Here is a 25,280-nt window from a genome sequence, read left to right on the forward strand (position 1 = left end):
GAGTAAACATTATCCCTGGCAGGTAGTATCATTCAGTATGTGCCTGGTTGCAGGTGACTGGGTTTTCAAACAGCTTCATAAAAGGAGTTTGATGGAAAACTACATCCATTTTACACACAGTCTATGCTAAAACCTCGTAGGAGGTAATAATGGTGCATTCCAGCTGATGTCGGAAGTCGGAATTCACAGATGTATGTAAGTGGGAGTGGTCATCAAGACTAGAAAAGTGCTAAGAAATACAGACCACTTACACCTTAATCCCAAAACTATGTTGACCACCCCAGCTTTAAATATGCTGAGATTAATGTGTTACTCACAGGTGCAACAGTGTCAGAATCAAAAGGGGGCCCACTGGGGCTGAATGGACTGGGCCCTGGTTTTATGTGTGTGACACCCCTGCTCGTTAGTAGTGCGCGTGCCCACCACAACCTTCACATCTAAAGATGGTTAAAAGTGCCTCCCCTGTGTTTGACAGCAGCTCTTCATCTGATTGGCCCACTCTCGCACGTTGTGGGCGTGGTTTATTTGGGAGCACCACACCAACGGCTTCACTTGTGTGCGCGCACTTAGTGAGTGAGTGAGTGAGTGACAGCCACTGTCGTGGGCTCCACACGCTGCTGTGGATGTCAAGCGCGACCACATGAGGGGCAGCAGCAGCAGCAACAGCAACAGCTTTAACTGTGGAGTGGAACCTTCAGGCGTGACGGTAAAGTTTTGGTGAATATCTGAGCAGAGAGTGGGACTTTGTTTTGCTGTTCGTGTCAGAAGGCGGTGTCTTCTTTCTCTGTCACACACACGAGCTCATCAGGAACATGAAGTCACAGGTGCGTTTAAACGGCTAATTACTGCGTCTTTATGGCGCTGTTGTGAACGTGGACGACACTATGGAGCACAACCTGCTCACTGCGGCGGCGGCGGCTGCTGCCAGGACCCGCAGTGAGAGCCTGTCGACGTCGTCCGGTTCACAAACTTTGTCCGAGGCTGAAGAAACAACAACTGAAGTCAGTGGAGAGAGTCACAGCTCGGACACCGAGAGCGTGGACAAAGTGGGGGGCGATGGAAAGACACAGCACCGCGAGGAGGAAGCAACAACAGAGGATGAAGAAGACGAAGACGAAAAGGTAAACACCACACACAGTTTGGAGATGACTTGAGTTAGGCATGAGTCTCTGTTTCCCTCTGAAAATACTTTTTGGTTAATATATAAGATTTATTTATTTATTTATTTATTTATTATAGATATTGGGTCGCCCTTTAAGAAAATGACAGGTATAAGTGGGTTTGACATTCCACCTGATGGTCAAATAACCTTGCAGGAAACGAAATGGTTAGATGCATGTGAACTTTTTAAATGGAAAAGCAAAGAAAACCTTAATAAATGAATGTAAATATATTTCATTTGTTTGTCTGATTTAGTTTTTATGCAGATGTACATCTTTCTAATTCTAATTATGTCAACAGCAGGGCTAAACAACTAATTTGCTCAAAGTAAAGCTTTAGTGAAGTCAAACCAGTAACTCCTCTATATTCTAACACAAATATGGAAATGAACAGTTAGGAATTGTTTCCAACATCTGTGAGTTCCATTTAAAAAAACAGTCAAAAGTTTAAATTTAAAAACAATTTAAATTACGACCTTTGCAATTGGCTAAATATGTTGTTCCAAAGTTTGATTTGAAAACCATGAAAAAACCATTGTACCGCCAAATTCCAGAGGCTGCCAAAGTGAATCTCCTTCATGTTTCCTGTTGTTGTGTGTTGTTAATGACCTCAACTGTAAAGGCCAGACATTTAATTTGTCCTGACACTGTTTAATAAAGATCCAATCATTTTCGATACTTAATAGTTTCGATTAGAGGCTTCAACTAAGGGTTATTTTCACAATCGATTAATCTGTCAATTATTTTCATTAACTGGGGAATCCGTTGGTCCATACAATGTTGAATAATATTGATCTGTGTTTCTCATACCTGGAAATGATAATTGATCAATAATCAATTACCCAGTATAGTTTTTTTTAGTTTAGATACTCTGTTCTTCTCTCTCTCTCTCTCTTTCTCTCTCTCTCTCTCTCTCTCTCTCTCTTTTGTTTGTTTTGTTAGAGCTGAAACAATTAATCGATGAATCAATTATTCATCGATTACTCAATTAATCGACAACTATTTTGATAATAGATAAATCGGTTCGAAGCTTTTTTCATGATTAAAACAAGAGTTCCGCTTAATTTAATTTTTAACAATTTAACTTAACTTTTGTTTTTCCGTTTAAGCTTCTTAAATGTGAGTATTTTCTTCATTTCTTTAAACTGATAACAAATAAATAAAAGTTAATAATTTTGGTTTGTGGACAAAACAAGACATTTGAGAACATCATCATTTCCAGGTTTGACGAACACTGATCAACATTTTTTAAGGTTTCCTGATATTTTATGGACCAAACGATTAATCAGGAAAGTAATCGACAGATTAATCGAGAAAGTAATCGACAGATTAATCGTTTATGAAAATAATCGTTAGTTGCAGCTCTACTGTTTTTACTCTTTTACCATTTTGTTGACTCTGGGAAAACATCCATAAAGTGTTTTAACCTACACTAACAGACGGAGCTTAAAGAACTTAAACTCTTGACACACCAACCACCCAGACAGTTATAGAGGGATATGTTTTATATCAAGGCATATATTAATCACATTTAGAGAATATTTGAGAATATTCATAATAATTCATTAGTTTGTGGTTTAAAATAAAGTGACTAGTGGTGTATTTTCATTTAAATTACCTGGTGGAGTGGAACAACTTGTTGTGGCAATGGGTCATCACACTCATTTGCATAATTGGTTTATACCGGCACATAACTAGCCTAATGTCTTGTGGTATTTATGAAGTAAACAAGAATCCATGTCTCTGACTTTTCATTCAGGTAGCTCTGCATTATGGTTCTGCTTTTTAAATGACTCTACATTGATGCTCCTGCATATACTGGTTTGACTAGATGGGATAAGAACAATTAAATTTGAAACATGCAAGGGCGTGTTGAGTTTTTAAAAACCCACAGTCCTTTACGTCTTGCCACATGACTTGATGCTGTAGGTGTGGTTTGCTGTCTAATAGAAGTGGCTGGGGAAAACACAGAAAATTATTCATTTTTGAGTCACAGTCACTCGGATGCAATGCCTCGAGGTGGTTCAGCAGAACATCGCTGACTGAATCTAATTGGGAAGGCCAAGAAAGGTGCAGTCATCATATTTGAAACAGAACACTTAGTTGCTTTCTTTCTTGGAAAATGCAAATACCCAGATCTGCAGTTGGGCCCAAACTGTATTCCCCTCCCATGTTGTCAGTATTTGTAAACTTATTAGACTGTCTTGTCAGGTGCCAACATCCCCTGGAACTAACTCCTAGGGCGGTGTCCTGTTTGCCAACAGTGGTGCTCTGTTTATGTGGCTTGGCGACAGAGCAGAGGGATCACAGACGACGCTGGGCCAAGGACCAAGTCTGGTCTCCTCTTTCATCTTCTTTCTTAGTTTTCCTATGTCATTTAAATGTATTTATTTGGCTAAAATAACATTTCCCCCCACATTTTTGGAACAATGTCTTGTAATTTTGGTGTAAGACATGCAGCTGTCACTTCACTTGGGCCCTTCCATTTACCATCTTAACACTCATCTCTGTGGCCTAAATGCACTTTTCTAAAATTACTGCTGCATATGAACTCTGGCTTCCGCACTCAATCTGGCTGGTGCGTTAAGTTCCTCATACTAGAACAGATTTCGGAGAGACTTTTAGTATTATTATCAATCTCTTGTCAGGCATGGTTATTTTAAGGGTTTACTTGGCAATCGGCCTGCAACTGTTTTAAATATTAGCCTTTTGTTTTGTTGTCACACAGTTACATCTGTTGTGCTGTAGTGTTGCTTGTTGTCTTTGTTAATGCTCTGCATCATTGAAAATCAGATTATGACATTTTGTCCAACTGTATTTTAAACAAATTAAAGTAGACTTTAAAGGCCCAGCTGTTCTTATTTTGAACCAGGACTCCATGAATTGGATGAACACTATGGCTGTTATTCCATATGCATTTAAACTGTACGTCAGAAGTGAATTTAAAACCAGTGACCTCTCTTAAGCTGCCAGTGGAAGAGATGTAACCTGAACTGTCAGACTTAATTTAATAGACACCAACATCGCAGGAGGTCAGATGACCTGGCAGTGCAGAGCAGCCTTCTGATGATATTACATAAGAGTTCATCAGGGAACTCTAACCTTTTGACTTTTGATTTGCTGCTGTGCATTTAAACATGGGAAGTCTTCAGAGTAGCTACATGACATCAACTCTTCATGCTTAGCAGCTTAACACTCTGTATCCAATCCCAGTGTGAGTGCAGTATTTCATTGGGTGCACTGCTTTCTATGGAGCTCCATGGTTTTTGTCTAACTTTTTGGTTTAATGCCAATCTTGACAACATCTCAGTGTCGTCGCGTGTCTTCATCCATTCCAAACATCTAAATCAGTCCAGTGTTGTGGGCAGTAACGGAGAACATTATCTACAGCTGAGATGAGAATATCCTACACATAAACCTTGCTTTCATGCACAAGATAAAATGACAGTAAGATATTTAAACAAGTAATAGGGTCCAGTTTTATAAACAGATTTTGTCTCTTACTGGATGTGAACTGTGTGAACTCTGTAAATGATGCCATTGCAAGTTTGAAAGTAGCAGCAGTTGCACCTGCTTTTCACTGTCTGTAAACATACCATAACTATGTTATGTTCTGCAGGCTACTCAGAAGTTAGCTTGTAAAATAGGCCAGATACACAGTACAGTGTAATTGTTTATTTTTCCAAAAGTATGATTAAAGCATTTTAAATCGACACCATTAAATTGACCTTTTTTTGAGCAGCATTCAAAAAGCTAAACCTATTCAGTGATACAACTAGGATTTTTTAAAACATCTTGTTTTTGAGCAGTTTTTTTCAGTTGACTATTAATTTCTTAGTCTTATTGTTGCAGCTTGATAATCTGACATGTGAAGCCTGGATCAACACAAATTCATTTAATCTAATGATTTATGGATTTTGTTTTGTCTCTCTAATGTTAACATATCAAAGAACCTGATGCTTTTGTAAATGACCTCAGGGATTCCTCTGTGTATTTAACTGCATGTAGAAGTTTTACACACAGTTGTAGATTTAAGATAAGTGTGTTGAACGCAGCAGCTACATAATGTGTTGGTGTGTTAATCATTGTATTCCATATCTTTGCATGTCCTTCTGCTTTTATATTCTTTCATAGTCATAAATCATGTGTCCCATATTTTCACCTGCTACGCTAACAATAAAAAAAAAAAAAATGACCCTGTGGATTATAGCCGTAGCTTTATGTTGCAATTTCAACAATGTGTAATCCCTAAAACCTGTATTTCCACCAATGTGTAAGTCATAAAAGCTTAAAGTCAGCAGGTAATTTTAGCATACATCAGAGGGCATTTTGCTACAGCAATGAGATATTATTCCCAAGAGAAAAAATGTTCTTTGTCTTCCCACACGCTTGGCTTATTCTTTCAGGCTTGGCAGTGACTGCAGATGTTGGTGTAGTAGTTACTTGACAGTGAGGTGGATTATCCTCGGCACACAGTGTAAGCACCAAAACAAACAGAGCCACTTCCCCAGTGGTGGGGTTAGTTGCAGAATGTGCTCTGCTCAAGCATGCCGAATAGTTAAGTTAAATTATTTTTACGTGTTGTATTTTTATAAAACAAAACATCCAATGACTGTGTGAAAACAAGATAACAGGTCCATAATCAACGGCATACATATGACCTGGTTGTAAGTCTTCCTGGACTGCTTATTCTGGGGCTGCTTCATTCTTACTCCTCTCAAATGTTCCAGCAGCTGTTCATAGTGATAAAACTCTAAAAACTGTAGAGCTGTGCTCTATCTGTACAGACCGACAGACATATTGGAGCATTTGGCAGCTAAAGAGTCAGATCTATCACACATGCATCTGTGAGTGTCAAATACCAAACTAAAAGCAGTCCATTGAAGCTGCACTCACTAAGTGGCTTGTAACAAAGCTCCAAATGAATAATTACGTTTCCTCATAAGTAACTGCTGGGTGTGTAAATAAACCATTTTGCCAACAAGTTCGCCACAAAAAATGTGTTTCATACAATGTTTAAATACAAACGCCTCCTCTTGGCATGATGAAACAAACCTATTAGCTCAAGTAACCCTGGTTTTTCCATCAAATTTTCTGTGTATTGTTTCATTACTAACTGAATGTTAATTTCCTTCTAATAGCCTGTTTCTCTTTCAGTGACATTGGACTTATTACACTAAGTTAACACCCATTCATCTGCTGCTGTCAGCTGTTGTGTGTCTGTGTCCGTGTGTACTGTACGCAGTAGTCAAATCATTTTGAACGGTCTTCACTGTGAGAACAGTCAATATTTATATGGCTCTATAAAACAGCCCCAGCCCACATGCATTGACTTAGGAAAAGAGAATGACTTCATAAAGAAAAAAGAAACATGTCTTTATCAGCACTGCCCTGTGGAGCAGTTTAGTTTGAGCAAACTGTCACACTGCCCTGCAGTGAGTAATGGGTTCGTTCAAATAAGAATTAACCATGTGTGACACTCGGCAGACTGAATTAATTTCAGGATTAAAACAGCTGGGAGGTTTTGTTTGTTGGGTCAGAGCCACTCTGTTTAGATTAGCAGGACACATTCATCTCATCAGTGACACGTTCATTTGGTCCAGATAGCAGTGCCTGTGTTATACGATGAAGACAAATGGTTTTGATTGATGCTAACAAGTGTAAAGGGAGGGGAGGGAGGTCATTTTAGATTCATGGTTAACTCTTTTATATAACCATATATTGGTTGTAAACACTGCTGCTCCTCTCAGACCAGACCAGGCCAGTTTTGTTTGGTCCTGAAGTGCCTCAACATTGTAAACAGTTGTCAGGTTAACTGTTGCCACTATTCTTGGTTGTCTTAGACTTATTACACAGTGATGGAAATTCAGTCCAACTGTGTTATCTGTGTATTGATTTTAATATACCTTTCATCACATTAAGATCCCAAAGAGCTTTGGGGACAATTCTCTATGACAGTGATGTGTTGGTGATGCTTATACAGATCATACAAATCTAGAGCAAGAGTAGACAAGTAAAAGTTTATTCACAGAAGTCAACTACTTAGATGTGGTGGCTCCTGGGTTGGGCTTCCTCCTAAGAAAACAGTGACTCAACTGGCACACAGTGTGATGCCTCAGCTCACTAAGTGTTGTTATTGTTAGTCTGTATATTGCATTGTTCTGTGGACGGTGATGTTGGGACAGTGGGTAAATACCATTTTAGAGATTGAATAAAGATTAAAGCAATCAAATGTATTTTAAGATTTCTAATTTCGCAAACCAAGTACCTTTCGCCTCTCTGCCTTCTTTCTTAGTTGGACATAATCTTTGGTTGTTAAATGTGTTTGTACTATACTTACCCAATGTTAAAGGGTCAACTGTGGGGTATTGCATTGGTGCTTTTTCTTCAGTTTGGCAATGTTTAACTAGCTGCAGTGGTTATAACCTTGTGGTGTGCCCCCCCCCCCCCCAAAAAAAAAGAAAAGCTGCCATTATTTAAGCAGGCAGCCAACCAGGGTGATCACAGGGACATTGTCCAGTGTCAGTGTACACTTCACAGCTAAGAGGATTACCACAATCTGGTTAAGACTCTTTTAAACTCCCTCTGTGGATTCTGTCTTTCAAGGGACCATCTTTGGTTTTTGACTCGTCTGTCTTTTTGTATGCATGCAGGTCTGGGTTCGATCAAACAGTCTGTTATGACCGAGCATTCAAGGTGATACAGCGGCTTTAGTGTGTTGATGCCTGAACAAAAATGTCTCTGGGTTGGAATTTAACTGTAAGTCAGTGTACATCATCTGAGGGAAGCAAGGTAAGAGGCACCTGCTGGTGACACTGCTGATTTGATAAATAAGAAGGCATTTTTAATGTGATTTTGATTACTGTGGATTATTTTGAGTATTTTCTTTTAGATGCTAGGGTATTGGCAGTACATTAATGATTATATAGAAAAACATTGTTGTACATGTCTTCCAAGGAGAAGTTATGTTAACAAATACTGTACATTTATAAATGCTTGAAATATGTTATCTTATGTGTTATGAATGTTAAATGTTCATTCATTATTTGTAAATGCTAAATTGAGAGGGTCGTACATTTCAAAGTGGAACCCCCCCCCCAACTTTTACCAAGTAAAATAATTGGCCATGGTGTAACTGACAGGTTTAAAAAAACAACCTGATACATATGGACTAGTTGAATGACGACTTATTATTGAATCTGTCTCTGAATTATTAATTGAGTCAATTGTGTTTTCTTACTGCTGTAGATAAAAGTAGTTGTCTAACGACCTGTTAAAATACACCAGAATAGCAAGTTATTTTTTTTTCGGACCTCCAGACTCGCTGTGTTTTCATGTCTGAGGTGACAGAGTGATATGTTTTGCAGAAGGTGCAACACCCACACTGTCCAAATGAGATTGCAGCAAACTTAAGGTCAAGGAATTCCCCCCTGGTTCACTGAAACCAAGAGTTCACCTGAGGTGTGGGGTTAGTCTGGGCATAATTGACACTTGGCAACAGAAGTTATACACTGGAGCTTGAAGTGAAATATGTCTTAATAGGTGAAAATAATGACTGGTTTAAATTGATTACAATGCATTAGTTATTATTGTTATTATTGATATAACCATACGTATTATATCTGAGAAGTAGAAAATAACTCAAATTCAGCTCACAGGAAACCTTACCCATCAGGGAGGGCACACAAAGTTTAAATAGGGACAGTATTAAGGAAAAAAATAAAGTGTACTGTGGTTGACTGAAATGGAGAGTAGCCCTTGGAGACTTATGATGACATAGTTATTTGGATTTTGGGCCGTGAGACTTTTAAGTGTGCTGTTTTCCTCGTGTTAATACTGAGGTCTTAAGTGCAGAGAGAGCAAGGGAAGAGAGATCTGGGGCCTGACTGAAGTCCGGGTGGAGTTGAAGAAGACAGATGTTGGGTGATAAGGTCAGCCAGAACATAGTTTGCTCTACTGCAGCTGACCCTGAGAAATGGTTGCAATGAGCATGTTCTCTCAGCAAGTGAGGAGTTCACACACAGATGATATAGATGCCCACTTCAAAATGGTGATCACATTTTTATAATCGTTCCACAGGGTTTTCAATTTTAAAAGGAAGTAACACACAGTTTTTCACACTGTGTACACACATTGCACAAAAAGTGCAACATTGTGTTTGTTAGACTAAAATCAGACTTTTAAATACATGTACAAATGTTAGTCTGACTGAAATTTTACTAAATTGAAAAAAAAAACCAAATGGCTACCAACTAAACCATAAACCATCAACTGTTTCTGGTCACACCTTTATTTTGGACCACATGCCAGCATTGTAGGTGATTACCACAGAGCTATAAATGTAATATTTGTTGCCACCCCTTAACAGCTACATATCTATATTAGCCCAATGGCCCAAGTTCAAGCTTAGTTGCTTGAAACGGTATATGTTAGTGAAATAAAGTTTGTAAAGTTTCAGGTATCAATCAGTGCCCTGATCATGACGGCACATATACTGTGCTACTCTGTACTCTGGAGGTTAACTGTTATAAAGCTTATTCTGCCTTTATATTCTATTTTGGAAATGTACACAATAGTGCCCCTGAACAAAGTCTTTATTTTAAAATATTTTCTCTTGTAATCTTATAAGAACTGCAGTGTAAGAACAGCTTTTCTTTTTTCTTATTTTCATGTCTTCATTCTCTTGTGAAGATGCTGACTTTTTTGCCTGGGGCAGGAACATTATGTTATGTGTTTTAGATTTATGTCATGTGTAGACATCAATTGTGTAACAAAAACTACGTTCTCTACCACTGTTTCAAAATGAACTATATGAAAAGGCAGCTTTCAATTAATGCAGGGGGTAACTTGAATTTAAATCTGGGAACTCTGTCAGAGATTAAGTAAAATCCAAACAGATGTGGCAGATTTCTAACATTATTTATTGCAGATTTAAGTTGCTGCACTAAGATCTGACGGGGTGGGGAGGTGGTGTTGATGGCTTAATTTTCTGGAACAATACACAGTCAAGTAGTGAGTAATATTCACATGTGTGACTGATTTAATTATTATGAGTACTTCTTGTTCGCAGTTGTTTTGTTAACGATACAATGGAGAAACAATGGCAGGTAAAGGGATGAGTGGAGCAAAGGAAAATGATTACTGGAAAACAGTAAAGAGTAGTGCCTCTTGATGTGTGGGGTCCCTTCCTGTTTTATGGTAAATATGTAGTCGGTGTATCTTAGCAACCAATGCTAGACATTAAAACAGGATGTATCCACTTGCAAAAGGTTCCTTTCATCCATCTCAGTGAAATGATAAACACTTGATGATAAAACAAGTGGAAATGAATATCCTGGGGCAATAATAGGTTTTCAGATTAGCTCTTTGTAGACTCTTAACTCTTATTTTTTGAGATGGATTTTCTTTGTAAAGCAAAAAAAAAAACATGTTGATTGAGTAAAAAACACAATGTCTCAAGGGCTGTTGACAGCTGTTCCAAGAAAAAAAACATTGACATTGTTGCTTGCACTTGTTGTCATAGGCAGGACCAACAGTCTAGTAACGTAAACCACACACTGGTATGTAAACACTGCATTTTCCTTGGCTTGAACTATCGGGTTGTTTACTACTTGACCTTGGGGATAGCATCCTTGAGTACAACCTTGCTCTCTCACTCTTATATACGCCTCTATGTACAGCTCTTGTCCACTTCATGCTGTTCTGTCCATTTGTCGGTTTATTTTTGTAGCTGTGTAAGCTTGTGTATAGAAAAAGTCTCATCTTTGTAGCCGTGTGTCTTTTCCCACCTCCAGTGCATTAAGTCTTAGTTGTTCTCGCTGGTTAACTGGACAAGGTAAACAGCAGGAGTGAAACGTCTGCTGGGCGTTTCTACTTTCTACACATCCATCCTATCCACACTATTGAAAAAGTTCCCTTTCCTTTTCCCCCCCATTAATGGCTTGTGTGACTCATGGCGTATATCCTTCATACTAGATTAATATTTAGTTTTCTCTAGTTCTTTGTTTTTCTTCTGCTAAATCTTGCACGTAGCCCCTAGTTCCATTTCTTGTGCTTCTTTTCTTTCCTTTTTAACTGGTGCTTTTTCTGTTTTTTCTATTTATAATATTTAATGGCAGGGAATATTAAGCTGCTAATAACAAATTCTTCCACAATAATAATGTATCATAAAACAGTGAACATTATTCAATTATATTAATGAATAGAGAGAGAATTATTATACCATAAAGCCTAATAGAGCTTTTCAGGTCATTATTTAACTTGTCTACTCTGCATGTATAACATTGTTTATTGCTACAGCAGAAAACTGTTTCCCAAGCAAATAAATGTAAACCCATATTGAACACAACTTACTCTGCTGTTAATAGCAGTCAGACACCAAATTAATGATACAATTGCTACATAATTGCTGGATGTGTAAAAATAAATTGGTCACAGTAACTACCTTTTAAGGGGATTTGTCAATATTGTGTCAACAACTTGTCTCCTGTCAGTGGCCCTAAATGACTAAAAACAGCTACGAAAGGTTTAATGCTTTAGTGATCCGCATCAGATATGGTTAAATCATTTTTTATATTATTTTTATGCTAAATGGGTATTATGATTTAGGTACTGTAGACTGCAGAGGCATCGTCATGATATCTGACTGTGGAGTTTCACATGGTCTAACAGTAAAAAAAACAATCCTATGAATATAGATATACGGCCTCTTTTGTCTCGCATTGCACATAGGTAATGGTTACCTCATCTTTCATTTGGTAAACACAACAGACTGTGTGTGTTGTGCAGGCCACCATCCTGCTTGCTGTCTGTTCTTTGCTTTGACAACAAAGGATTGTTGATACTGTCGACTGCGTTTGAAGCCGAGGGTGGAAAAGAGGATGGAGGAAGGAGGAGCAGGTCAGGTTTTATCTTGCTTACTGGAGCTCTGCTGCACAGAGAGAGGAATGGTTGTAGGTGAAAGGGCAATATGGCTGCTGCCAAAAGTGGATTGAGTGATGGCATGAGTGAATGAGTGAACAGAAAGCTGACTGCAATTGGTTCAATACGGTGTTGTAATCAAGTCATGACTTGATGACTTACACACACACTCTTAAAATCAACAGAGATCTTTTGGTCTGCCAGAAATTAAACAAATATCAAAGCTTTCTGTGTGGATGTCTTATAGCATATGGGTTAACTCATGAACCAGATGATCAATCAAAATTCGGTGATAATGCTATGGTTGGCTGATTAAAAATCAGATCAAGGGCTGTAGCAGCCCTCCACTGTTTCCAAAAAGGCTCACGTTTCTGGTTTTTGGGGCAGAAATCAGCCAAGTCAGCAGGACATAGGCTAGAGGATGCATTGATAACAACATTGAAGAATCTGTGTTTGGTTCATTTTACCTTCTGATTGTACTCTATGCTACATGCCAAGTTATTCCAAGGTAGACCTTGGTATTAGGACTGCAGCTTTTGGTAGTTGACTAATTAGCTGTTTCTTTGTCAATTTGTCAGTTAGATTATTTCTCTTTGTTCAGAATAAACACTAAACAAAACATAGTGAAGATGGCTACACTACTCCTGTAATTCACTGCACTTGACATGTTGGCAAATGTGACTTACAGTATTACACAGCTTGGTTGAATAATTGCTTGTCTGTTGTTTTCTGTTTAACAATGATTTATTATATAATAAATTATATTGTAGTGTAATGGACCGTTGCTAAGCAGCCTTATGTGTATCAATGCGCAGAAGTCTGGTAATGTCACGTGTCACTAGTGTGTAATTCATCAGAAACTTCTCGACCACACTGGAATATCTGTCAATATTAAATCAAAGCCTGTAGTTGAGGAATAAAGAGGAGACGTAAAAACCACTCCAGGGCTGAAGTGGTGGAAAACTTTATGGTTATCCCGACACACATGAACCTGGCTGGCATTTATTTGCACACAAAGGGGTTTCAACAGCTTCACACTGAACACACACTGATCTGCTACCACTGTTTACTTAGTAAGTCTCTGTCAATATTAAACGACAAAAAGCTTCAAAATGATATCTAATTATGTCATAATTATGTATTCTTTTTTTGTGTTTCATTTACAATTATCCACAAATAAAGGTTTACACACCCGCGAAGGATATGCACAAATGCATCCTTCAAAAACATTGGCTGATGCGTGTCGATGGGACAGCCAACATCGTGGTGCTGTGACGCATTTTGACAACATCCGGGTGACAAATGTAGCCTTGACTATTGAGACAGAGTTTGGTCGAATGAAAACCGCTTCAATTAGCTTAATCATAGTAACACACCACATGGTATTGTTGGTAACGCCGTTGTAATTAGTTTGATTACTGAAAAAAATAACGCCGTTTATTTTAACTTGGTTATTCCTGATCAGTCAGTTTGAGTGTTTTCTGATTTTCAGCCTCTTAAATGTGCCTATTTTCTGGTTTCTTTGCTCTATATAACAAATAAATCATTGCACAAGACAAGATAGTTAAAAACATCATTTATAAACAAATAAATAATAATAGAAAATAAATGTATTAACAATCTCCATTTGCCATTTGAGCACTGGCACTATTTTAAATGTACTCTTAGTAGTTTTCTTTCTTTGATTTGTAAACCTGTGACTGGTTTCATAGTCACCAGTTGCAGGTGAGTTTAATAACATTTGCTTCATCTTTGCAAGTTGTGAAACCTTGTGATGCTGCATACTTCCTGTTTACATAGGTGAACGATTTTGATTAGATTCATAAAAGCCTCGAACTGGATGTCACATCAGTAAAGCCTTGGATATTAATATAATTTGTTCGATACAGCAGTTTCTATGATATCAGGGCTGGAGGTAAAACTGAACTTTTGCAGATTTTGTCTATGGGAGAGAGTCAAGAGAAGAAACCAGTGGCTGTCCTTGTATTCCACTGAATAATATTCAGTAGAAAATTAGCAAATAATCATTTAGTCATGCAACTTATTGTTTTCATACATTTTCCTTTGTGTCGTGAAGGCATTTCTTTTAAAAAACATTTAATTTTAAACAAAAAGGGAGAATGAATCAGTTTGGGAATCACAGCTCTGCTTCTCATATGTGTTTACTGGGTCAATGTAGGTGGTGGTTGTGCGGTGGCTTTTGTTTAACTAAAAAATGTTGGCTAAAAAAGGTTTCTTGTCAGTGTGGTCACATTATAATCTTGAATCTTTTTTTACCGTCTCTTTAGTGAATTATATCAATTATACAATGTATACAGTACCTTTTGGTACAATATGGTAAATCAAAGGTAACACTGTGTGTGCTACCTGCAGTATTAGTGGAATTCATGCATGTTTTAGATATGGCTTACAGATGAAATGCACATGTTCACCATTCCTGCCAATGGTCTTCAGATATTTCTTCTCTAAACTTATTCACAGGTTAGTTGAACTGACCGTGATGTCTCCTCTGCCATTAATGAGGATAATATGTTTAAGGCAAACAATGAACACCTCTGTTGGAACATGCCAGGGTCATGAGATCCTGATGTTACAGATTCTGTTTGAGCTTATAGAGGAGCTGAAGACTGATGTGGAACACTAATGCATCATAAATCGATGTCCCCATTTTAGAACCATGATATCACACTTTGCATTCACTAGAAGTCAAACCACCCTTAAAAAAAGTGTTTGGTTGCCTTTAATAGTACTGCAATCATAAATCATCCCATAGAAAGGCAGAGGATATTTCCTTCCTCCTCATGCCGGGAGCCATTTGCGTCTTTGTGTTTTCAGGGAGGGCCTCTTCCTCACACCACTGGTCATTGTTATTTGGTCCAAGCCTCATGTAAGGTCATTATCATCCTAGAATACTCAACTTGTCCAGTGTGTCAAAGTGTGTTTTTGTAAAAGCTTTCAAACACCCAGGCTAATATGAAAACGTTTTGCTTTCTGCTCTCTGATGACATTTAAAGTAGATGCTAGGTTTTGTCATGTTGGGTACTGACAGTCGTGTAACCAAAATGGGTTTTATTCAAAACCTACCCCTGTTGGTTTGCAAACCCAACAAGAGAAACCAAATTAAAACTTCTCCTTTTGTTTTTAAGGCGTAAGTGGGAATCCCCCTCCAAGATCACTTGAGAAGTTGAGCCCTGCCCTTAGGGTTACCTAAGGTTTTTTGGATTTGCAGCTTTATCTCAGATTTTGGTAACACAATGCTGCCTTCATGAAAGACTCCTGAGAATCTTCTGCCCTACATTTTTACCTTGTAATAGCATTTAGCTTTCACCTGATATCTAATCTATTTTATGTTATGTTATACACATTTTCCTTTGCCATGGCATATTGCATACATCTCTATGACATACAACTACGTAGTTTAGATTTCCACAAAGGAGGGTGTGAATGTTTCTAAAACGGCAAGAACCTAAGACTTAACTATCTTGTGTCGGCATACAGGACAATAGCACCTTGATTGACAGCACCCTCTTGCTCGTGTGGTACTTTACTGAACAAAAGTAAATGCGGCTACTTTGGTCATGTGACTGTTGTCTCACACCTGGAAAAACAAGAACTAAATAGTTTGTAATGTTCCTAAATGACGAAATATAGAGAAAATACATTTGTATTAGCATACAACTACAGCACTCTATTTTTATTTAAAGCAACATAAAGATCTGGAAGATGGCTCACATTGCTTAGTATATTTGATGCATTGCTTGGCTATATAAACACATTTCAAAGGAAAAACTGTTTATATTTGGACTGTGATGAAATGTTTATTTAACTTAACTTATTTAACTTAAACCAACTTTTGTTTTTCTTGCTGTTTTTGTTTTTAGTTGGACAACATCCTCTACCCTCCATCCATGTCCTTCAGGAAGTCCAGTAACCCAGAGGTGTCTCACGGATTGGGTCCCGCTTTCAAATTAAAACGACATCTCAGTGAAGATGGAAAACACATGCGAAGAAGGAGCCTTGGAGGTGGTCTCACAGGTAACACTCTTGTGGATGCTCTTCCTATATAAGTCTCATAGAGCCACACCAGTGCATTTATATGTAAGAGTTCACAAGTAACCAAACATGAAATCATTGAATCACTCTCTCCTCCCTGTTGAGACTTGCCTACCGTCACTTGTCTCCCATTTCTCCTGCAGCTTGTGTTAACTTGACGACAAAGGGAGAAACAATAACTCATGTTAATCTTAGGGCTTTCGCGTGAAAGTAATATCTTGGAAAATTAAATCAGCTTAACACTGCAGTATGTGATATTATTGCAAGCCTCACAAGTTAGCGAGAGTGTCCTCCCTCTCTAATGTCTTTTTCTTCAGTGTGATTGTTTAACAGTGGCTTCACCCGCATGAGATGCTAACCACAGACAAAGTCGATTTTATATACTGTGATTTTGAAGTCGGAGAATTTAACCACCTCCTAAAGGACTTGGGGATGGGGGCGGAATAAACTTGAAATACGTGTTTCTTAGAAGAACACTGGCCATCTGTGACTGCATTGAAGAAGAAGAATCAATTGTCACCTTTGGCTGAATGCCATTCCAAGGTGCAGCATGACGTCTAAAGCCAATGGGATTATATAATTATCTGCGGACAGCAGCGACATGACCCAGATATCAACAAGCTAAATGCCTCATTGACCTACAGAGTATAAATATATAATTTCAGGACCATGCCTGCCAACATTTGCTGTGGATTTTAAGTGCATGTAAACTTGTAAACCACAGGAGAATGTGTTACAACCCACCTTGCAAAATATAAATGATATTTAAAAAAAGCTAAGTGGTTGAAAATTAGGTATCAAATCATGTAAAAGTCATCAACATTCTCTGCCGAACACACACACACACACATATATGTTTTAGTGGGCACCAAAGCAGGAGAGAAGCTCCATTTTCACCATTTTGATAAGTTGAATGACATGGTGTACACAAACATTGAGCTGCTTTAGTAGCTGCCCTGCCCTCTCTGCAGGAGTCTGCTCTTATTGTTTATAAGTGCCATAGCTCTTCTGTGTGTTTCCGTGTGAATATTTAGTTTATTTACTTTTATTTTCTTTTTCAAAAAAGTGACTAGTGACAAATCTAGTGCCTCTGTCATAAACCTCAATACCTTTTTTTTCACTTTACATAAAATGTCAGAAAATGTTGTTCTATGCAGCAAAGAAATCAGAAAATATTCACTTTTAAGAAGCTGAAAAATCAGAAAGCTTGTTTTAATAATTGCAAAAAACACTCTGATTATCAAAATAGTTGACCATTCATTTAATAATCATTGCAGCCTGACATTCACAACATTTCCTGCCAGAGTTGGTTTATTTTGGGTTGTTTCATATGAGAGCCATCTCATTTTTGCTTGTTTTTACTGCTTAGAGATCAGGGGACACATTTGGAAACATTGACGTAGTATATCTCTGTGCAAGAGTGAAGATTCAGCAACATTCAAATCAAAAACTGATGATGGCTGTGGGGGTTGTTTCCCTCTGGCTCCAATGCTCTATAAGTCCGGAAGCAGCAGATTTAGTTTTTAGAGTTAAATGTTTTTAACCCTCTTATGACCATCAAGATAATGAGGCGTGCCTGGATTTATATTGATTTTATGGCTGTAGTATTGTGAAAAGAGTGTTTCTGTCCCTTTCTGCTCCCCTTTCCTTTTTAATTTCCTTTGAATTTCGATATCTTGCACTTATTCAACTGTTTAGAATACGGTACTGAGAAGCTGACGTCACAAACGTGAGACGCGCTTGTGAAACTTGTCTGTGATTGGACGGTCGTTCTGCTGACTTCCTGAGGGCTACCACAATGACAAGTGTATGGACGCAAAGCCCTATTTCTCTGCTTTACGGTATCCATCATCCGTCTTCTACCACTTTATCCTCCAAATTATTGGCGCGGGGTGCCGTGCCAATCTCAACTGAGATAGGGCTCAAGGCAACATCACACCCTCAACAGATCGCCAATCCAATTGAATTTTCTAGATATAACAAACGGTCTAGGAGTTACGGTAATGAGAAGTATGCATGCCAAATCCTTTTGGCGATAACAGGATGGTCACAGAAGGGTTAAATTAGCCATCAAGTATTACAGGATAGGATGAGGGTGAATGTGTGAAGTCACTTAGAACAATCTAAGGATTTGTGATTTAGGTTGGTAGTAGGTAGCAACTATCTTTAATAAGTGAGTAAAAGACAAGCAATAAGTATTTGATGGACCCGAGTGAAGCATTTAGTGACATCTGGAGTTGTAGCTGCAGATTGCATCTAAATGTCTCATCTCACACCTGCTTTGTCACGCATGTAGGAGTGTTGTATAATTGAGTTTGTGTCTCCTCCCCTCTTTCACCTACATCTGTGACCTTTGTGTCTTATGTTATTGTTCTCCTGTGTGTGACCACTGGCTCTAAATGCAGTGAGCAGCTGAGAAGCATCATGTGTGACACTTTACAGTGCATCTATTCGACCCGTGAGTTTTCTACCCTGTGAAGCCAGTGCTGTAATCAAGGGGTCCAGGCACTGTGCGGCTTAAAAAAATGTATGTTTATTTGTTGATCAGAAATGTGGTCACAATAGAATGAGACCTTATGGGTTATTGTAGATATATGGGAGCACAACAGGTGGTCTGTTTGAAAGAGGACAACACTGCTTTGTAGAGATGAAGCCCAAACAAACAATCTTCTAAAACAATTTATATTTATACTGTGAGATAATATTGATGAATATTATGTTATTTTTCTGCCAGTAGATTTTGCAGTCACACTGGCCTTTGTTAAGTGTGTAGTCTGCCTCTGGATGTGTGCAAGTCCATATCACATCAGCATATGTTCCTGCCTCAGGACAATAACTAATAAATGGTTCTTTTTTTATAAAATAAACAAGGCTGTGGACTGTTTGCTTCTAATTTGGAAAACTGAAACATCACAGGGTGATTTTTTTTCTTCTTTAAGCTTTCAACATTTTTTATCACAAGCTGTGAAAGGAGAGAAAAAAGAACTATGATATTAAACAAAATATGACAAAAGTTCATTGCCTTGATTTTTTTTTTAAAGCAAGGTGACTGTAATAAATGTGTAATTTGAGATTGTATGTAATCAATTGTAATGCATGATTTGAGCATAACTTAATTTGCTTTGCCAGTCCTGTGAGTTTGTACCAGAACACTTGGGGGAGCATGCTTGTTTTTAAAGTTCTTTTGAATTGGTCGCAAACAGCATGATGATAATATTTACTAGGAGGTAAATACTGAAACTTTTAATAATCAAATAATACCAAAGTATGCCTCTAGATTAGCATGACCAGGCTTTAAAAATAAAGTGCTTTTCCTTGGACATGTGGAGTTTAGAGAAGTCTATTTTTCAAAACAAAAATCTAAATTCTCCATCATAGACCATGTAATAGGAATTGGACATAGTTTTCCGATTCTGCCAAAGATGCCATTGTGGAAGTAAAAATATACTGCACAGCCTCAAAATAAGTCCCAAATGGAAGTCAAAAGCATTATGGGAAAAATGTGCCTATTTCTCACTTTATTTATAATATCAGTGAACTTTTGAAGAGTTACAGTAATGGTCTTAATCACTGTTTCACTATTTTCAGCTCCACTTCAAAATACTTTTTCAAAAATTTTATTTTTGTGTCCATTTAGAGGAAAATAGATGAAGTCCAGCACATGGGAGTGGAAAACGGAGTGATTGACAGCTGATATTGTCCAATTGTAGCTGGTTGCATGTGATGCCCCTGAACTTCTGGTTGCAAAACGTCAACATGGCCTCGGCCAAATCACGATTCTGAAGGCTTCAAAGGTCAGAGGAAAACAAACATGAGGATTGAAAGTGACAAACTGCTGTCCACTAAGATTAATTTATTTAATAAAACAAAATACAAATAAATAAGAGTTTTAAAAAACTAAAGTAACTTCATTGTGCTGGATTTGTCAATTTTCATTTCATAATAAAATGTAAAACTAATTTAAAGTGTTTGTTCTCTCAATTGCAGAAGAGTGTTTTTGTATCTGCGAAGAGATGAGGAATAGTTTATCGTTTAAAAATTGGTTGGTGTAACTCACTTAAATAAACAAGATATTTGTTGTCATAATGACTCTGGCCAAGATACATTCATGTAAAAATGAAACCCTGTAGACCAGTGGCTCTGTATTAGTTTTTTTTAATAAATCACATTAATGCAAAAGAGTTGTAACAACACAGGCATCTGCACATGTTTGGGAACAGAGTCTGACCTTGCAAATACCTGTGGCGAATGTGAAAAAACACTTGACTCGTTAAAACAAATCTCTTGATAGCCTTCTTTGTGAAAGTGATGACTAGTGTCTGATGAAAGATTTCCTTTGTGTTGGGATGTGATGGGCTCCTGTGAGGAAAACCTTTACCAGTAAGGAAGGAAGAACTGCATTTTTCCCTCCTTATCCTGTTTGGTTTCCCGTCACCCCTGCTGCTGTTATTATAGCATAGTTTATACTTTGTCCTCTATAAGTGTTATAGATTTTAAATCTTTTTTAAAAAAAGTTCAGGTAAGTGTCAGTGTGCATATTGAGTCTCATGAGGGGAATTACAAAAAAAGGGTGGTTATGAGTGTTTTAGTGCCTTTTCCTGACATCTATGCACACAATGTTTTGAAACATAGTACGATGTGTACATATTTTGCACTAAATTACACGCTAGCCACGTTTGTTTTAACAAGTTACCGTATATGTGATCACTTACCTTATTTCAAAGCAATTTTCACATCAATCTTGATAAAATGAAAATATTAAGAATATCCGTTTCTGTAGCTCAAACCATTTCACATTTTTCTTCTTTCCCTTTTATTTGTTGACCATCGGAAGATGACAGGAAGTGAGGGGAAGAGAGAGGCAGGGAGCAGTATAATGGTTCCAAACTGGACTCAAAAACCATAGGTCTCTAAAATATGTTTGTCTATTAAAGACGCTGCATTTATACTGTTGTAATGTACTGCAGATGACTTTAAAAAGATAAATACCAGTGTGATGTTCGGCTTAACTTTTACCGGCCTTTACCAGCCTTGTCTCTGTTTGCTCAGCGGTTTATTCACACCATCAACCATCGAGCGTTGGAGATGAGTCTGAAAGGACCTGGTCCTTATATAAAACTTAGTGCAGGTTAAATGGCCATAATGTTCATGATGAGCAGTAATATACATTTCTACAAATGGTCGCGAGTCAGCAAAATGTTTTATTTATATAGAGCAAAACAAAATTCCCCTCATTCACATCTCATGGGTTGCACTGCCCTTATTTAAGTCCCAGACTGACTTTGTCTCTATGTGGTATTTTTCTAATAAACTACATGCCCCTGACACAGTAACTGGGGAAAAAAAACAACCACCCCACACACTTGTTTATTTACTTTTCCATTAGGGAAATTTTAAAATGACAAGTCAAACAGAGCAGTGCTACATCTGTATAATGGAAAAGTGCCATATAATCTGTTGACAGGTGACAAAAAACATGACGGAACGCAGCAGAGAGGCACACACCACGATTCCAATGTGCACCAGACCTTAAGTCATACAGACATGAAATATTCTTTTGTCTGTAGAGCACTGTCTACCCCCCCACACTGTGACAAGATTGTTGAACCTCTCTTTTCTGTCTCCTGGAGTTTAAACAGGAAATGGAAATATACACATGCGGATAAAAGATGACAGCACTTCTGAGTGTTTGCCAGCTCGCAGAGTGCCACTGTGATCTGTTAGTACAGAGCTGCTGATGCTGTTTCTCCTGCTACATGTTTTTGTTTGTCTTTCTTTGCTGTGCTGTGGTTTGAGGATAAAAGAGAATGGATGCTAGAGGATAAATGATACAAGGCGGTTTTGGTGCCATCTACCTGCCAGTCCTGGGAGCTAAAATGAGACATTTCTTTATTTTTTTATTTCTCAAACTTGTTAGTCTGTCCATTTTACAGGGCTTTGAAGTGTGCTGGCACAGTGATTATGTAAAGTTAGGGCTGTCTGTGATCTCTTAATAGGCTTCTGGACAAATTTAACCCTTTGGCTTCCTGCCTGCTTGTAGTCAGGGTCAGCAGCTTCAGCTTTACACTTCTAGACTAGAGCAAAGGCTCAGAATATGTTTCTGGTGCATCTTATGACCTGTTTTCTCTCTCCCTCCCCATTTACTCCCTCTTCCTTTGAGTAAGGTGTTGCCAAGTGTGCCACTATATGTTCTCTAAGACGCATAGTAGTTTGAATTTACAATAATTGGATTAGATTGATTAAATGTATAGTACAAAGAGGAAATATCAATACACTAATATAAGCACCACCTCACATGATCTGCTTTTATAATCCTGCTTAACTAAAAACAACACAAATATTAATTAAATAAATAGCATTATATCATGTAGAAGAGGTTTCCTTTGTTTTGACTGAGTATCACACAATTGAATTGTAAACACAGAGGCACATGTGTAAAAAATATAGGTCAAATATTTGACTATCTTTTACAGTCAGTTTCCAACTTTGGGGTTTGATCTTAGAGGATCACAAGATAAATAAATAATTAAGATGGTTAAAAGAAGAAGAAGAAAGGAAAGCAATAGAAGCTCTGCTACAAAATCTAATCTAAATGAACTATTATTGACTAACTAGTATTAGTGAATTTTTGTTTTTATAAATATCTGTTTTAAGATTCTTAAATGTGAATATGTTATGGTGTCTCCCTGCTGATATGAACAGAAGATGAACAACTCTGTGGACAAAACATTTCTGGATGTTGTTCATTTTGAGGTTTATGGACTAAATTATTCATTGATTAATCAAGAAATGAATCAACAGATTAGTCACAATCCTACATGTAATGTTTTATTGCATCCCCAGTGTGCTAAATAAATGTGCTTAGTTAGTTGCTCTTATAACTGTTGGTGCTTGAGTCAGTGTTAGAAACTGTCTCATCCTGTTTTGTTTTTTTCCCTGCAGGAAAATACCTTCTGCTCCCGAACAACCCCCATCAGACACAGCCAGCATGGCAGCCGTCACCAGAGACCTCTAACCTGGTCCGCATGCACTCCCTGAATCTCGGGAAGTCGGACCCCTCTCTCACCTCCAGCCTGGTCAGTACTTCCCACTTATTGATATTCTAGAACACTACATACTGTGTTGAGATCCAATGAGGATACTCCAATGACATCATCCCTTTGTGCTCCTCCGTGTTATTCTTGTTGATCTGGTTACACTGGGTAACTGTGGACTTCAGTATGTAACCAGATTATTTGAGTGTTCAATACAACATGATAAGCAAAGTGTATTTTCTGAGAGTATATTGCTGTCACAGTTCAGTCCTGAAATGAGAATATCAGAATTCAATGGTCGGTGTAAAATAAATAAGGCACATATTGCTATAATAATATAACAATAGTCTATCCTGTAAACCAATCCCTGGATAAATCTTCCTGAAAATGGACAAAAGTGTGCTTGCCGAAGAACGGATAAAAACAGTAGTGCAGTAATAAATAGACAAACAAAAAGCAACAAAGAACTGTTCTGCTCTCCACCATGGAAAATCACACACTAGGGTGACTCAAACACTATGCAGTTAAATTGTATTATGGAAGAACAATTTTGCTCAGGTCAGTAAATTTGGTCTATCCCACTGTTGCTCCTCTGCCATTCTGATTTTTCTGAATGTAAAGATATGTCAGTAGGCACACGACACATAATTGTTGTGATGTTGCGTATCTTTATTTTTTATTCGTCTCACAACATGAGCTTCATCAGTTTGTCAAGGATAACTAAATACACACACAAAGGCCAGCACTGAAGATCAATGCGTGCCTCTTTTTAGGAAGCATGCAAATGTAATCAGCCATGGCAGAAAAAAAGAATGAAAACAGGCAAATTAAAAGGAAATATTATGAACCGTAGTTGCATTTGTAGTTTGAAGTGAATGAAGTCATGAAGACGTGACCTTCACCACGGTGTGCACTGTTCTCTCAGATGACACGGATAGAGAACCCTGGGGGTCCATCATGATCTTGTTGTCTCAGGAGTGAGATGCAATCAAAAACAGAGGCTAATCCAATGCTGTAAATCTATGAGTCATTCCCAGTGTGCGTGCGCGTGTGTTATCGGATAGACAAAAGGTTAATGCAATGAAATGCATTTGAGGCTTGTGTTTGTTTATGTGCCTGTGCTTTTAGTGTAACTGTGAGAATATTTGGCGAGCTGACATGTTCACCTTTAATGATTGGAGTGGGTCGACCCACAAAAAGGCGTTATAAACATAAACCAGAGGTATGTTTGTTTGTGACATCATGGTTAGTGGCTTGTTTACACTCCATAACATAATGCAATCACTATTGAATGTGATCCTGGCGACTGGTTTTGAGCGGTCAAAAAAATTAAATAAGTACAACACTTTGTATTTACTTAGCTTGAACCACACAATATTAATGATGTGAAAAATAGCTAGAGGCATTCCGGGTGATTTTAATCATTTCAATTTTGAATCAGTTTCAACTCAGTCCTCACACTGGGGGGCACTAGTATCCTTGTGTTTGTAAAAGCCACAAATGAATCCCTTGTAGGTTAAAGTGCCTGGCAGAGTGAATGAATGAATGATGCATGATTTCCTCTAACATAATTGTCCTTCAGTGAACAAGTAATCCAGTTAATGTTTAAATTTAACCACTTATTGACCTAAGTATGTAACATCTTTGCCATTTTTTTTAAAGATAATATGATTTACTGATACCTGTAAATACAGGTGATTACTTTGAAATATTTTCTTTGCTGGTGTCAAAGTTGGTGGGAATTAAGTATCGTGCTAGAAGAGACAGTTTCTCTTGCCACACAATTACTGTCTCTTGTACTGTCTGTACTTATACATTATCTCAAGGCTGTATACATAGTAAGGCAGAAACCTTCAATTAAATAAAACCTACCTAGAGGAATTTGAACACATCTGTTAAGATTTATAATTACAGGTAATAGAATATGTTGTGTTTGAAACAGAAGTGCTCTCTGGATTCAGTCACAAGTGGAGGACTTGCACCTCAGCCCGAGGTGAGGCTGCAAGGTCATGGAGACCCAGCAGTCTAAAACATTTTATTTTTCATCAGACTTCATTCAGTAGATGGGAACTCAGATCTATGGTTTAAATTGGGCTTGGCAGTGCACTGCTTC

At 37.9% G+C, this 25,280-nt stretch overlaps 1 protein-coding gene across 5 annotated transcripts in view; it reads left to right on the top strand.

The window, feature by feature from the left end:
- The first annotated feature begins 568 nt into the window (after positions 1-568).
- Positions 569-25,280, top strand: part of mast4 (microtubule associated serine/threonine kinase family member 4) — an 85,521-nt gene continuing 60,809 nt past the window's right edge. For 4 of the 5 annotated variants that reach the window (XM_058618078.1, XM_058618079.1, XM_058618080.1 and 1 more), the window contains exons 1-3: positions 569-1,121; positions 15,962-16,115; positions 23,076-23,209. In XM_058618078.1, coding sequence (XP_058474061.1) covers positions 885-1,121; positions 15,962-16,115; positions 23,076-23,209 — 525 coding nt within the window. In that variant the 5' untranslated portion in view covers positions 569-884. Of the gene's footprint in view, positions 1,122-7,813; positions 7,953-15,961; positions 16,116-23,075; positions 23,210-25,280 lie in introns of all 5 variants that reach the window. The other variant, XM_058618082.1, reaches the window with a different exon arrangement.

Source organism: Solea solea, chromosome 19, assembly GCF_958295425.1.
Source record: "Solea solea chromosome 19, fSolSol10.1, whole genome shotgun sequence".
Lineage (NCBI taxonomy): Eukaryota > Metazoa > Chordata > Actinopteri > Pleuronectiformes > Soleidae > Solea > Solea solea.